Source organism: Tauraco erythrolophus, chromosome 20, assembly GCF_009769465.1.
Source record: "Tauraco erythrolophus isolate bTauEry1 chromosome 20, bTauEry1.pri, whole genome shotgun sequence".
NCBI classification, from domain to species: domain Eukaryota; kingdom Metazoa; phylum Chordata; class Aves; order Musophagiformes; family Musophagidae; genus Tauraco; species Tauraco erythrolophus.
This window is the reverse complement of record NC_141484.1, coordinates 6,867,782-6,883,857: the sequence shown is the minus strand read 5'-3', so window position 1 is coordinate 6,883,857 and position 16,076 is coordinate 6,867,782. Positions and strand designations below refer to the sequence as shown.

Here is a 16,076-nt window from a genome sequence, read left to right as displayed (position 1 = left end):
GCCTGCTCCCTCCTGGCACGCCAGGTCCTCCAGCCCCTCCATCCTTTCCTCTGCAGGAGGACTTTACCAGCTCTCTGGATGTAGCGTTCTTGGAGAAATACAGACTTTGACTTCTTCTGGGCTTCGACCAGAGGGAGTGATCCCTTCTCCTTCAGTAGGATTTTGGATGGTGTTTTTCTTGCATCCCTCACCTTTTGCCTTCGTATTGGTTTCAATGGGATTTGCCTTGTGAAAGAAAAGCGTTTCTGGGTTTTCTTTCTATGGCTTTTTGATGTCTCTCTCTGTTACAACCAAAGACTTTAAATTAAGTGTCCGTCACGTGCCTCGCAAGACACTGTTGGCCCGTCCCGATCCCAAAGCCGCTCCATCTGTCTTAAACTCTTCATCATAGCCTAGAGTGGGATGAGTTTTGCATACCATGTAGCAACTGGAGGAAAGATCCATTGTTTAGGGAAAGGCTGACTGGTGGTGCTGGGAAGAGCTGCTGGGGCCACTTGTGTGGCAAAACCCTGCCAGGCTGGGGCTGTGCCCCCCTGCCCCTTTGGGCACCCTGCCGATTTTAACGGGGATGAGGAGGGATCTGAACTCACAGCGGGTTGTGGAGACTTTCCTTAAATGAGGTATTTCACCTGGCTGTAAGAGGACTGATACTGTGTTAATCAAACATTCATTAAAAGCCTCCGTTGCTGCCTAATGAAGGCAGAATAAATAAAGATCCTATTATGCAGCTGCAAAAAAAAAAAAAAAGTAAATAAAATGGTCATGTTTTCAATACTTAGCTGGTGTTTCATTAGCACAATTATCGCTGAGGAGCTGAAGCAAGCTCTGTTCGAAACACTTAATTTAAAGGTAAGGCTGGTCCTTTTGAAGGGCTTCGCTACACCTGAGATCTTCCAGCCCTTCCCTGCTCTGGGTGCCGTGGGTGCCCCAGCCCGGCTCCCCATCGTGGCCCTGCCCCTCCTCCTTCTCCTTCCCCTCCTCCTTGCCTTCCCTGCCTTTTTCGTGTGGTTTTTTTTTCTCTCCTTTGATTCCCCATTCAGTCCTGCTGTTGAAACTGTGAAAATTGAACCCCCCCTTCCCCTTCCTCCCCCCTCCCTCCCCCCGTTTCTCCTTCAGGAGATCTCCAAGCGAGAAGACGCGAGTGGGCAGTTAAGCTGTATTCAGCTGCCTGTCGACTCGTCGGGGGTACGTACCCAGCACATCCCACTGCCGCCGTGCTTGTCTCTCTTGTGGTGCCTGGTCGCACGCCGTCGTGCTGTTCTCATTGTAGTAGCTGTTCTTTTGAGGGTGTTTTTGGGAGTGGTTTTGTTGGGTTTTTTTCCTTTCCTTTTTGTCATCCTCATTGTCAAGTCAGCCTTGATTTTAAGTCCCTTCCTTCTCTGGAGGAGCCGGGTAAATTAAGGTTGGTGCTTCGGGGAAGTGGATGGTGGCTTCAGCCCCAGCTCCTACCGACCCCTTTCTGGACACCTGCCCCAGGGAAGGCTCTCCGTGGGGCTATCACAGCCCCTCCGCAGTGCAGTCACATCCTGCGGACATCCCTAGGGATGCGGGCAGTGATGCTGGCTGCTGGGCACAGCTGCTAAGGGCTCCCTCCATCACGCGGGCAGAGGAGGGTGCCCGGGAGAGAAGGGACCTGGAATCAAGCCTGTTTGTGGACACGTGTGTGGGGGACCCCTGCGCTCGGCAGGACAGGGCAGGACTGCGGCCACCACTCTGTGACGTGTTCCAGGAGGGCTGGCCAGGACGCTGGGATCTGCAGCCACGTTCCAGTGCGGGTCAGGAGGTGGAATGATCCTGTGCAGGTGTCAGGAAGCCGTGGATATTCGAAGCACACTCCAAACGTCACTCTTCTGCTAACCTCCTCATTCTCTTTCCCGCTCCCTTCCCTTTCTGTCCTTTCCGAGAAGTCTGGCTTTTCCTTTGGCACAAAAGCCCTTTCCCGTCATATCCCAGTGTGTCAGTCCCTGTTGGTGCAGGCTGGTTTAGCCGTTGTACCGGCTGGTCCATCTTGACATACCCTTGTTTCCCAAAAGGATTTTAACTCCCTCTTCTCTCATAACCCCTTTTCTATCCAGAAAGGCAAACTGGGAGTGCAAGAACAGGTAACGGGCAGCAGCCCCGGCTGTGCGATGCTTGCCTGCACCGTACTCCGTCTGGCACGTGGTGTTTTTAGAGGAGATGCTTTCTGCCCTCCAGCCGTGGGGTTTGGTGCTGGGGAGGGGGGTGGGAAGTCCCCATGTAGCTCTGCTTTTCCATCTTGGCACACGTCTCATCCTGCACCCTAGAACTTTCCTTTGGGCTGTTAAAGAGCACTCCAGGAATACAAATCACATAAATTTCTTCCCGTTATTTATTCCTTTTTAATAACCCACTAGGGAGGATGAGTCACTCCTGGCAGCCCCACGGCAGGGCTGAGCCGGGAGCAGCCTTGGGGAGCGAACCTGGAGCCAGCTGGAGCCCCTGCTCCCGCGGAGACACCATTTTGACTCCAGCAAAGTTCAGGCCAACCTGACTTCACTGCTCCCCCCCTTGCAAGGTGCATTCCTGACTTTCCCAAGCTGCGTCCTCCAGGATGTGCTTCCCTGAACAGCACAGAAGTCCTGGATCCTCAGGAGGAGAAGTTTTGAGCCAACACTTCACATCATGCTGTCTTTTACCTTAAAAACATGTGTCTGAGAGCATCCAGTCTGCCTGGCAAAAATCCCTTAACTGTTTAGTGACCCCATGGGGGAATATCAGGGCCCGTCCCTCCAGGATTTGGTCTAACAGGTGGAGGGCACTGGACCTTGTCTTGACTGACATCTCCTCCTCCCATCCCACACTGGGGCCCCTCTGGGTTTTTACAACCAACAGGTACCCGAGCACCAAACCTCTGCAGTGCTGGCCAGGGCTCCTGGGGGCACAGCTCAGCCTCGGTGGGGTTTTCTGGGGCTCCTGGTCTTTCCCAGCTGAAGTTGAGGGTCTGCTTGGCTTCTTTCATCCCAGCATCCTCCCTCCCTTCCCGCCTCTCCTCCTTCCTGACATACACCGCGACGGGGCTTGGTGTCCTTTGCCAGAGCGGCAGTTTCAGCGGTGAATCCGCTTTTGGATGGGTATCGTTCTGGCGAGCACCACCGCCCGTTGGGTGTATCCTGGCTATACCACACCCTAAGTGCCTTTCTGCAGCCAATGGACAGGATCAGTGGGGTGCGCAGGGATGTCCCTAATCGGGTCTGTGCCGCAAGACGAGAGCCCGGGCACCATGCCACGAGCAATGGGAAACCTGTCTCCTCCTGATGGGCTCATGTCAAAGTGGGCAGTTCTCGCTCAGCCCCCGGCATTCAAAACGATACAGCGGAATTTGAGTCCCCAAAATGATGCAGCGTAAACCCACGAAACTTCGGCTTCTGTTGTGTGTTGCAACTGGGAGGGGAACGGCCGCCCAGGGCAGCCGTTACCTGTGCTGGTGGGGCATCCATCAACACGTGCCCATGAGCTGCGTTGGAAACTCAGAGTCCCTTGTGCCTCTTCCAAACCCTGGATCACTTCTTCAAAGCATCCCTAGAAAGAGCCACACAACAAGGAGTTTTAAGCCATAGTGTGTAAATTAAGAGAGCTGAGTAGGGTCAATTTTTGTCCCCCAATTGCTCACCAGATATCTGTCTTTCCCTAATATCTGCCCGGTCTGCAATTCCATCAGCAAAAATTAAGCAATGGTTTGTTTTTTCCTGATCCCTTTCTGGGACCGCGTTTGGAGCCAGAGGCAGTCTGTCTTCCTGGTAGGAGGTTAATTAGTCTGTGGTATAAATATGTGCATGCGTCATTTTGTGAAAGGTGATGTTGCATCGTGGTACAAAATTCAGTGGATCCATAGGTGTGGTGTTGGAGACGGGAATCCGTTTTTTCAGAGGGGTGTCCATGTGCCACGGCCCTTGGCCCTCCATGCTGAAACCCTCTGTTTTGCTCCAGGGTGATGCTTCCAAGTCCGATTCTGAGGGGGATCTCTTCCTCCCCAGCCTAGAAGAGGAGGGAGGACTTAAGAAAAACTTGTCGAATCCAGCCTGTGAGTAACAACCCTGGGAGGACGGGCCCTTGCACAGAAACCTCACTTTGCTGCGAAAACGTGTCCAGAAGGGAAGAGCCCTCCTAGAGACAACGGCATAGCCCAAGCCATGGCATGCTTGACCGAGGCCAGCGGGCTTGTGACATGGGGTGGGATTGTGGGATGCAGAGACATGATGGCTTGTAGGCTGTAATCGCCCCACTGAGCCCAAGGTTTGGGCTTTTGGGGTCTTTCTCCAGTGGCAGTGGAGCTGCAGGGAAGGAGGATGGAGAGAGCCCAGCATGGGCAGGATGTTCCCAGGGCTGGAGCTGGCAGGTGTTGGTTGGAGGGTTGAAGGGCAGCAGATGAAAATGTGCATCTGCTCTCTTCTCCCGTTGGCACGTGATCCCATTCTTGATTTACACACCCTTGCTCCCCTGCCTGGCTGAAGGATGGGCTCTCAGCTCTCCAGAAGGGCTTTTTGGCCCCATCCTCCTGATGCCCGAAGGAGAGCTGTCCCTCAGCAGCTGCTTTGCCTGCCTGGGAGCAGGTTGTAGACATGCCCATCGAGGTGTGACACTTAAAACCCACTTGTGTCTTCCAGTGATGGCCCTGAGCGACCACCCGGAGCTGAAGAAGAGCCTGACCCCACCGCTCATCATCCACACCGCCGCCACGCCGATGCCCATGCCCAAGAGTGCCATGTTTGGAGACGCAGCGCAGGGCTACGAGTCCCACTGGGCCAGCGGCATCTCTACGGACCCCGCCGCCTACGAGCTCAAGTCCCCGGTACTCATGTCACCTCCTCCTGCAGATGCTCAGCACGTGTCCGTCGGACTCGCGGGGCTGTCCGTCTGTCCCTTTGCCCCAGCCGGCGCAGCAGCAGCCCAGCGCGGGGTAGGTGGCACGGGGCTGACATTCTCCCTGTCCTTCCCGCAGCCCAGCACCCGCAGCTCCCCACACAGCCCCTGGAGCGCCAGCAGCAGCTGGAACAGCCGCCGCTCCAGCTGGAACAGCATCGGCCGGGCCCCCAGCCTCAAGCGTCGGGGGCAGAGCGGCGAGCGCAGATCCCTCCTCTCCGGGGAGGGGAAGGAGAGTTCGGAGGAAGGGGAGAGCTCGGACGAGGAGCACTCCAGTCGGGCTGGCAGCTTCAATGGCTCTTTGCCTCATCGCATGGAGTCGCTGGAAACAAAAGGCTCCTTCGACCTCCAGGACACCTTGCAGGTGCCCGCCCTGTACCGAACCAGCAGCATGCACAGCAGCCGCACCTCTGCCTCCGAGCACCAGGACTGCAATGGGAAGACCTCTCCGGGTCTGCTGCTGCACCAGCTCCACCTGGATGACCCCCGGCAGGACTGCGATGATGGCGACGATGAAGGCAACATGGTAAGGAAATGCCAAGCGCTCATTCTGGGCTTTTTTTCCTTGTCGAAGTGATGCCTGTACCTCTCCTGGGAGCATGTGGTTGGGTGCGAAGCGATGGCCCGCTGCAGGGGCTGGGTCTCACCAGAGGAGCACCAGAAGGTCTCTGGACTCTGGATGCCACCAGAGATGGGGTTGGCATCATATTAAGTATTTCAGTGCAATATCAAATGGTTCATGTTGGAGAGATCAGGGCAAAACTCCACAGGTTCCACTAAAAGGTGCAGAGCGAAGACTCTCTCTTAGAAAAATATGCTTTTCTGGTTTTATTTTTTTCTTTTTAAAAAAAAAAACCAAGTAACTTTCCCCATTCTCCAACTGTTATTCAGCTTTCTGCCCCCACACACAGCAGCAGACAATTTCTGTTGACGTCAACAGGCAAGGAAAGGGCAGGGTTTGTCCCCCCATTCCCATGAAGGCATCAGTCCTGTAGAGACGGTGGTAATTTCAAAGGCTCTGCATTAATTTCAATATGAAGAGACAGTAGTCCAATAAATTTCTCTCTTTCATGGGCCCAAAAGCACTTTTTAGGAAATATTAGCTAAAAGGGCTGCAAGCACAGGGCAGGGACAAAGGTCTCTGGCTCTTTTTCCACCTGAATGTTTGTATCTTAAGGGAATAAAAGGAATTTGGCTGCTTTTCCACGGCGTTTGGCGTGGCTGGCGGTGAGGGGCTTGAGCTGGGCAGCAGAATGCTCACGGGGACTGTCACGTCAGGATGTCCTTGGGACAGTTTTGGCATTAAAGCACCTTTTTAGGGTGTTTTCTGCCCTTCCCAGGTTACTTCTTTGTTTCACTTTACCTCAATCTCAGGCTTAAAACCGCGGTGGTCTGATGTGTCATCCCCAGGGGGTAACTCTGTTTCTGTCTGGCAAAGCAGAGGGGTTTTGGGTAGGGCCACGTGATGGTAAACGGGCAGGTACTGAGAACAGGAATGCTGGAGCTCGTGGATATGAGTTTACCATATTTTACTGAGTTTGTTGAATGAAAATGGAATTTGGAGCATGTGAAGGGATGTCAAAGACAGTGGTGACTCCAGAGAAGGAACAGGAGGAGAAAGAGAGTCAGTGCTGGCAGAATGGAGTCACTCAGCTGTGAATTGCCTTTAAAAAAAGCCATTATCCCATTACATTTCCAGCATGGATCCCCAGCCTGGGATTTTTTCTGTTCGTCTTAACTTGGTTTTTAACCTCCATAAAGTAAATTGAATTTTTTAAGAAAAGGAGCAGTAATTATTTTTGAAAAAAGCACTGTTAAAAGTAATCAAGAAACCATGCTCTTTATCACTAGATAGGGATTTTTTTTTTCATCCTCCATCATCTGCTGCTTTTTCCAGCTCACCTGGTCCAAACATCTCGCAGGTCCCTTCCTTTCCCCCTGCCAGATCAGAAGCCAGTAGCCTCCCTTGTGCGAGACATCGTGTGATGGGACATGTCCCTCCCATCCCACCCAGCCCTGCACCTCCGGTCAGCGCCGATGACAGACCTTTGAATAAGAATCATATTTTTAATCTTTATTACAGCAGCTGGTTTTAGCGTAAACCAAATGTTATCTTCTGCATGCCAAGGTGTGGCCACGTAGGGTTGGATCAAAGGTCTTCCAGCCTTCTTCCATGGAGTGGTCAGAAGCAAATCATAGAATGGTCTGAGTTGGAAGGGACCTTAAAGATCATCTAGTTCCATCTAGTTCCAACCCCCTGCCATGGACAGGGGCACCTTCCCCTAGATCAGGTTGCTCAAAGCCTTATTCAACCTGGCCTTGAACGCTTCCAGGGATGGGGCATCCACAGCTTCTCTGGACAACCTGTTCCATTGCCTCACCACCCTCAGTGTAAAAAATTTCTTCCTTTGATCTAATCGAGGTCTCCCCTCTTTCAGTTTAAAGCCATTGCCCCGTGTCCTATCACTACACACCCTTGTAAAAAGTCCCTCTCCAGCTTCCTTGTAGGCCTCCACAAAAAGTGCCTTTTTGGGGAAAGGGAAAAAGGGAAAGGGAAAGAAAAGGCAAAACAAGGTAATTAAATCATGTCCCAGTCCATGATACAGCCACAGCTGGAACATCCACGGCTGACTGATGCCTTGTGCTGTGCTCCGAAATATGTATTCACTGCAAATCGCTAAACCAGACGGATCGAAAAATATTGCTTAGATTAGTGAAATGAGTCCCCAGGTTGCGGAGCTTCCCTTTGTGATTCCCTCCTGACGTTTGAGGGGATGCTTTGCCCCTAAATTAGCCTTGACAAAGTCAGAAAAAAAGGTCGTTATTTTTTAAATGGAAAAAAAAAAAGGAAATAATTCAAAGCTCCCCCACCAACCAAAGAAGAAAACTCAACAGTTACTCGGATCAAAGTAATCCTAAATATGCCCTTCTGCAACAAAGCTTCACAAGCTCTCCTTGCTGCCTGGTTTTGATTGCGTCTGCGCAGAAATAAAAGGATGTGCAAAGGCTTCGTTTGGGTCTCCCAGGCTCCCGTTATGTTAGTGCCTCTCCGCTGCCTTCGATGAGTTTATTCTGAATTTACCTCCCTCTGAGAGGCCAGAATCAGTTCCCTGATAGCTCTTCTCCCCAGAAGCATAAAATCCGAGGACCAACATCTGTTCTTCCTTGCATGAACACAGCCGAGGAGTGACCGCAGGCAGAGCGATCTGCTGCCTGGTTGGGATCACGCGCCGGTGACCGAAGTCAGGGATCTGCTCTGAGGTCTTCATTTTTCCCGTATGCTGGATTTTGAATGCTTTTGGGTACTTTTCTACCCAAATTGGTGAGTGCTCAGAGCAGAAAGTGAGGGAAATATTGAACCTGCAACCAAATGTGTCCCCTCCTCCAGGGGATAAAGATCTTCGTTGCAATTGCAGCTCCTTTCCCTGTTGCCTATTGCACTTTTTTTGCCGTGGCACGCGGTCCAGCCTCTCCCCAGCCCCTCTCGACCTGCCCCCGCTGCATATTTAAATTAAATAATCCAGTCCCGAGTGCCTCTGTGCAGCTTCCAGCTTGCCTGGAGGTCCGTTGCTGCTTGTAGAGTGTTTTTCAGCAGTTTCCCCCACCATCCTTATAATAAATCTTTTATAAATCTAAGCCTCTCCCTGACTCCGAGCGGTGCATCAGTCATCTTTTAAAGCCAACTGCCTTTCATCCTGCCCTCAGAAGCACGTTAATATCTGAAAGTTCTGAAAAAATAATAAGAAAAGCTGCCCGTGAGCAAGGAGCATCACACCGTGCCCCGGCCCCTGCCCGCATCCTGAGGGGGGGGCTCAGGTGGGCTTAGCCAGAGAGATTTTGTCCAAGTCACTGGCGACTGAATTAAAGAGTAGTTTTCTTCTCCCCCTTCGTCTTTATTCATCCTGTCCAGGTGTGTTTTAGGAACAAATAGATATGATTTAAAGCACATAATTGATCCATGGCTTTGAACATAATGCAGGCTTGAGCAGCAATCAGCCCGATTGTGAGCAGCCGACGCGCGGCTGGACCTCGCGGAGGGAGCGCTTGGTGGGGCTCAGGCTGGCAACGCTCGGGTTTTATTTCGCAAATATCTTACATTTGGCTCAAATTAACTGAACTGCACTGTTCCACTGGTGGAAATCCGGAGTCATTCCTTTGACTTTGGATTTCTGTGGATGGATTTGGCCCCATACAGAGCCGCCGGGCTGCAGACCCGACCGAGCCATGGTGCTCGCCCTTACTCTAACACACCGAATAGAGAGACATGATGAAGATCCCTTTTTGCCTTTGTTATCTGATTTAGCCCATGATCTGCAAGCTGCAACAATTAGCCAAACCCTGAAATATCTTTGGCATTAAAATTGGACAAAAGGAGTATAAAGAAGCATTCTGTGCTGGTGACGCATTACCATTCACTACAAATCCCCATGATAAATACCAGAACTGCTTTGAATAATAGATACTTCTGGAAACATTCCAGCTTGCAAAATGAACTGGACCGAGTCGCAGCTATTACTCCATGTCCAGGGGCTGGAGTAGCGATCACTGTTCTCACCGCAACTTTGAGCAGACACCTGATTTTTATCCATTTATTTACCTTTGTTAAATCTACGGATAATTAAACTAACTAGGCTGCTCGAAGGGCTAACACGACCCCGAGGATGCACGCTCTATTAAATACAGTTTGGAGAGAAAGGAGCAGTTCTGACGCTTTTCCTGGAGTTGGAAAAGGGATGTGAAAACAGCAAGACATGGGCAAACCCCACTGGTGTGCTGTGGCGTGACATGTGTCCGTGTAGGAGGGGAGGGAAGGTCAGGTCAGACGGCTGAAGGAGAGGGGTAGAAAGTTGTATGTTTTTGTTGTTGTTCAAACTTTTCTTGTTATTTTCACAAGGTGGTTTTTGTTTTCGGAAAGGTTGAGGTTGTCACCGAGTGCTTTCATTAAAACGGACACTACGCTAGCTATTACCCATCGCTAATGAGACCGCTGGCTGAGCGTGTGCAGGAACAGAAAGCACTTCTTCCATTCCCCTCAATTACCCTAACAAATCCCATTTTTACAGTTCAGAGTACCTCCATTTGCTAACGGTTTGGCTCCAAACGAATCTTCTCTCCCTGTTTCTAGAGTGAAATAAATAAAAGTGCCTCAGCCCCGAGGTCTGGGTGCTCCCGGGGTGCGAGTGGTGATTCCTGCGCTGTGCTTTGCACCCCTCTGCATCCTCACGGCTCTGAACATCTGCAGAAGATATCTTGGCAGAGCCCGTGTAGCCACGTTCCCGTGTATGTGCCCACCCAAGCCCAGGTGGTAGCAGGGAAATAAGGGTAATGACAGAGTGAGGATTCGTTTTTATTTGTCTGTAGACGCAAAGCACTCCGGTGTCATTGCACACACCGGTCTGTGGGTTTATCTTCTGGTGCTTCGATTTGGAAGGGCTGGGAAAGCCCCAGCGTGGTGAGCGAGGTGTTCGCCCAGCTTCTGCTGGTTGTCCGTGCTCAAGATGCTGGTACTGCAATGTCAATTGGATTAAAGATCCTGACCTCCCCTTGGAGACCTATGGATGAGAAAGTGATAAAACCTAATCCAGAGGCTGTTGCAGCCGAGACGAGGCTTCCCCTCAGCATCAAATTTTTCATGTTTTTGGTTGACCTGTTGGCCAAGGCTTTTACAATCTGCCCTCCTGGCCTCAAACAACCTTGCAGACAATCTAAAACATAAGTATGTGTGACTGAGGATGCGCCGTGGTTTCAAGTAGGAATTAATTTTCGGGAGTCGGATGGCCTGTGTTCATGCAGGAGGTCAGGCTGGCCACAATGTTCCCTTCTGGCTTTATAATCTCCCATCTAATCTGTTCATGCTGAATGAGAGGCAGATGCTTGCCGTTGCGTTCCTGGACCAAAACTCAGGTCCTGAATGATTTCTCGAGCTTTCCAGTGGGGCACAGACATAGGGCTTGGCCCAGCAAGCAGCAGGAATCCCTCCTTCTGCTGCCTTTATAACCTCTGACATAAATGTTAGATATTCTTTAAAAAACTCCAAACCAGAAAAACCCAACAAAAATACTCAAAAACCCCTTAGAAGATTCCAGCAAGCAGCTGATGAGTGTCTGGAGGAACGGAGTTTGATCAGGACAGGTTATCAGTCCTCTGGGCAAGGGTTTTATTTACCATGTTGGTCCTCTTGGCTAACTGTGTGCCAGATGCAGCTGCCGTGCGGAGAAAGAAGCCAGACTGAACCCATGAGCTTGCAGGGCCAGCACAGCCCTTGCCTGGCTGCCAGAGCTCTGTTCCCTGCCCAACAGGGTCTTTTTTTGGGGAGGCCATTTTATTCCAGCTTTACTGAGCACTTGGAGATATACGTTCAGTGAAAAATTGCCTCGAGTTCTTCGCTTGGAAGTTTTGGGGGGTTTATTGTTTTAACGATTCTCTCTGTGTTCTCCTCCCGGTACGCTTCTTCTGCCTGCTTTCCTCCTAGAGCAAAAGGGACCGCATGAAGGCCTGGGTGCAGGCACGGCTCCCCACCTGCTGCAAGGAGAGGGACTCCTGGTCCATCTACATCTTCGCCCCTCACTCCAGGTAAGGCAGCTGTGCTCAAGCGGCGACAGCATGATGGGCACCGGTGCTCTCGTTACGATGGCTCGCTCTGCCTGTCTATCCCAGATGGGTCTCTATATGTCATCCACAAAACTCCCAGACCTTCCCCTGCTCCAGTGCTGCATTGGGGTCTCACGGCAAACGGCCACTGGCTGCAGAGAGCCATGCTGTCACGGGCATGGCCCTGACATAGGAGTGTCCAGGAGAGACCCAGAGCCCAAGGCATGGCTACAGCTTTATCAAGTCCATCATTTGCTTCGTCAGCGATGCCAATGCTCTGCAAGTTTTTCACTTGACAGAGAGTGAGGAATTTGAAGCAAGGAGACGGGTGCTGTGTTAATCAGATAAATCTGAATTTGCCTCCAGTGCACACTTAAAACACAGCAAAGGATGCTCCTTGACCTCCTAAACCTGCCTGGACTTCTCTGTCCTCTTCCTTCCCTTCCTCCTTCTCCCAACAACCCCCAAAAAACAACCTCTCCTTACCCACAGGCCCCCAGCTCTGCTTTTCCCGCAGCCCAGCTGTGTCAGGGCCATCGGGGCTCCGTGCTCTCCTGTGTGTTCCTCTGGCCATGCACCCGCGCCCAATGAGGGTTTCCCATGTTTGAGCTGCTGGGCCCTGCGTGGTGTTCGAGTTCATTCATACAAAGATTAGAGGGATTTTCAGAAACAGACTTTGGGAAATGTAATACGGTATTATAAACCCTGGGTCAGTGTACAGCCATCTGTCGCAATAAATAGCTTCTATCCCTTTGTTCCATGTGCGCTCAACCCTTATGGACTTGCTGGGAGTATTTCTTCCTTTATTTAAGCTAAACCTGAGTGCTATGGACCAGGTAGGGGCTTGGACCCAAACCTCGCTGCATGTCTGAGTTGTGGAAGCCACTGCTCTGTTTGTAGTGACCCAGAGACCTCGATGAACATTACCAGGGCTTGAAATCTGTGGCCCAGTTCTGTCGTTTGGGTCCTTCCCTGTTCATACCCCGATCTGCCTGCAGCGTGCGGCTCTGCCAGGGAGGGGATTGGGAGATTGTAGCTCATCTGCTTTGCAAACGGAGCGCTCGGTTCCCCTGCCATGCGTTAAGCTGCTGGATTTCTCTCCAACCAGTTGAGCACTAATAGCTAGTCTGTGCGTCCTCCTTTTTCTTTTTGTTTTCTTCTTTCTCAACAGATTCCGTCTGATGTGCAATAAAATCATCACACACAAGATGTTCGATCATATCGTCTTGGTGATCATTTTCCTGAACTGCATTACCATCGCCATGGAACGGCCCAAAATCGAGCCTCACAGCGCTGTGAGTTTCTGAGGTTAACGTTCTGCGCTCTTCACGGGGCCAACACCCGTGGCTTGGACCCCACTGCTCTGCACTCGGTCATGCTTTCTTTCTCTTTTTTGAATGGGAAGCTGCCAACACCCTTTAATTGAGGTACAGCAGCTCTCCTGGTCCCTACCCAGTGTCCTTTCCAAGTACAAGAGCAGAACTCATGGCCTGCAATATATCAAATATCCTATTTCTGCAAGTACGGTCAAGGTTTTAACACATGACATAAGCATGACATCTGTCTCGGTTTCCTTCTCTGATAAACCTTCAAACACTTTTCCTCTCTCAGCACAATGTTCGTTTCTTCCATCTGTTCTCCACGGGCATGTATGTGTGGTGTGAAGGGAGTGGGGGAAACTGTTCATTTTATACTCTTCTCTCCCCTTTGTGTATCAGCTTTGTTGTGACACAAGAAAAGCCAAATCGATACATGCGCTGCAATGCCATTTCCCCGAACCGTTTTGTTTTAATAGACTACGTAAGGATTTCTCAAACCAGATCCTCCAGCACCAACGTCCATCAATCAGAGGGGCAGAATCATCCTATTGCTCTTTTATTTTAGCAGAGATTGTGGTGGAGAGATACACTGGGCTCTTGCTGATGTATTGCAAAAGACTGCTCATATCACAATCGTATAGGATCCTGTTTTGTTGATGTAGGCGTGTCAGGCTGTTCATTTTTGTGAATCCTCAATGTAAGACCTTAAAACTGGAGTCTTGGCTGCTCCGTGCCTATTTTAAGCTTTCCCTAGTAGTCCTCCTTACTGTAATAGTTTGCCCAGCAGTCTCTCCCCTAAATTCTTTTTTTTTTTTTCTTTTGGTTATCGTGCAGTTGTGGTGCACCAACTCACAGCTACAAGAAGAGAGCAGGTCTCCCTGCCATCCCATCTAGCAGGAGGAACCACCCTGCTGTTCCCAAACAGGGCACCCTGAGAATGTCCCTTGAAAAATCCCACATGCTCCTTTGGAGCCCTTTGCTGTGTCCTCTGAGAGTCACCGTTCACCAAGGCTGGCTCCATAAGGAACCATGGTTACACAGGGCTGAAGGGAATGGGGTGACATGGATGAGTTGGTGGAGTCCACAGCAAAGAGCTATAGCACGAAAAAAACACTACCTCCTATGTGAGGGGAGAAGGATGAGCTGTGGTGTCCCTCGGCGTTGGAAGATAGGGACAGGTGATAGGAACTGGTGTGAGATTCAGCAGCATCAGGCTATAACGAAGGGAACAGAAATGGGTCACCCAGGGCCAGAGCTGAGCCGGACCATGGCCTGGGAGCAGCAGAGAGGAGAAGGGGGATGCCGAGCTGTGGCTGGGGAGCAGGAGAGCCAGGAGGAGCGCTCAGGCCCTGCCTGCGCCCGCAGAGCTCTCGTCTGGAAACCGAGAGAGTTAGTTTAGCTTGAGTTGTTTAAAATAATTGTGCTTTCCTTCCCCAAGCTGCGGATTTTCTGGCTGCTTCAAGCGAGTTCTCGTTCCCTGTCCCAGTTTCAGCTGGCTTATCGGAACAGGGGCTGCCGTTGCCAGCCAACGCGCGCTCCCCAGCGCGGGGTGCACGACACGGGCCGGGGAAATTATCCTGCAAAATAGCCCCACGCTTGCCAGAGAGGAATGTAATGTCCTCGGTCTCTCCTCCACACTATTGCTGTTTTATCTCCAGCCCCACATGCAGATCCTCACCCTCCTCCTCCTGCACGCTGCCCACCTCTCCACCGCAGCCTTTTGTGCGGCAGTCAGCTTTTGTGTGGCTGGAGATGTTTCCTGTCACAGCTCACACAATCACCGTGCAGGTCTAGGACCTAATTAATTATGGACCCAGTATGGAAACAAGCTACTCTGTGGTTCCTGAGTCACTTTCAGTAAATCATGATCTGGGAAGCGAGAGAGTTGCCAAGGTGTTTTGTCTTGTTTAAATTGCATCTCATTTTGAGCAAGAGATCTGCATCTCTTACAGGACTGGTCCATAGGGAGCGGCAGAAATAAATCCCAAATTGCTATTAGCAGAACCGGGGCTGGTTCCATTGTACGCGCACATTCATACGTGCACACGCATCATCTTTCCTCCGGCCTCCGCCTTCTGCTGCCCATTTCTCAGTGCAGGCAATCAGAGATTGTTTGGGGATTAGGGAAAAGTGTAATTTATTTAATGATCGTCATTAAAAAGAAAGGTTTCTGCTAACTACAGATAGGGAGCCAGTCCATGGCCTCATCTGTAATCAGAAGCTGCTATTGCAGAGCGGTGGCAGCGAGGACTGCACGGTCTGGTGGGTAGCACAGGGCACTGGGAGATGAGACTGTTGGGCTTCATGCCCAGGTCTAGCCTGTGGCTTTGGGCAAGTGAATCAACCTTTTGGGGACAGGTCTGAGCTGGCGTAACCCCCTCAGAGCTTCGCTGGCTTCGGCGGAGCTGTGACAACTCATGCCAGCTGCGTGCCGGCGTCCCGTGGGTGCTGCTTGCCTTGCGGCACAGCCGCTCTAATATTGACTTAATTTCTCGGAGAACTGGGAGCTCGGTGGTATTTGCACTGTGCGGTGACGTCCGCAGGTGAGGGGCAGGTCGAGGTTTGCCAAGCACAATCCGAGGGGGGAGATCTCCCTGTTTCTGCTGGGGGGGGAGGTTTGGGGGCAGATGGGATTTGGGGGCAGAGGGGGGGGATGGATTTAGGGGCAGAGGGGGGGATTTGGGGGCAGGTGCTGGCGGCTGCCCCTGTCCATGGTGCTGAGGCAGCCCCGGGCGCGGGCAGTGCTGTGCCCCGCGCTGCTCTTGTCTAAATATTTGGATTTTCCCCTCTTTGCGAGCAACCAGTCCGAGACTTGTTTCGGCACAGAAGCCGGAGAACAGTTAGCAGCCGCCCAGATACGCGCAGAGAGACGTACGGCTGCGGAGAGCAGGCTATAAAACATCGTCTCTCCTTTTCTTTTTTTACAGGAGCGGATTTTCCTAACACTCTCCAACTACATCTTTACAGTTATCTTCCTGACTGAGATGACAGTTAAGGTAAATGAAGCTGGAGGATGAGAGTGCCTGTATTATATTAGTGATGTTTTATTACAGCGGACTGGCAAACCCCCTCGGTCTACCAGCTACGAGCAAGGTTCCTCTTCCAAATCGTATTCAAATACCCACAACACGCCTTATTCTGAGCACGTTTTACATCAGAACAATTTCACTGAAGTTGCTCTTGATTTACACCATTATATGAGCAATGGGATGCTTCAATTCAGCAATCCCTCCCTATTCAGCAAAGCTCTTGAGCACATGCTTAACTTCAACCATGCATGTAAGT

At 51.2% G+C, this 16,076-nt stretch overlaps 1 protein-coding gene across 3 annotated transcripts in view; it reads left to right on the top strand.

Moving 5' to 3' along the window:
• CACNA1G (calcium voltage-gated channel subunit alpha1 G) overlaps window positions 1-16,076 on the top strand; it is a 144,646-nt gene that overhangs the window by 85,002 nt on the left and 43,568 nt on the right. The window contains exons 15-22 of one of the 3 annotated variants that reach the window (XM_086623851.1): window positions 1,117-1,185; window positions 2,076-2,102; window positions 3,949-4,042; window positions 4,626-4,810; window positions 4,961-5,407; window positions 11,354-11,454; window positions 12,644-12,767; window positions 15,719-15,787. In XM_086623851.1, coding sequence (XP_086479977.1) covers window positions 1,117-1,185; window positions 2,076-2,102; window positions 3,949-4,042; window positions 4,626-4,810; window positions 4,961-5,407; window positions 11,354-11,454; window positions 12,644-12,767; window positions 15,719-15,787 — 1,116 coding nt within the window. Of the gene's footprint in view, window positions 1-1,116; window positions 1,186-2,075; window positions 2,103-3,948; window positions 4,043-4,625; window positions 5,408-11,353; window positions 11,455-12,643; window positions 12,768-15,718; window positions 15,788-16,076 lie in introns of all 3 variants that reach the window. The other 2 variants (XM_086623852.1, XM_086623853.1) reach the window with 2 other exon arrangements.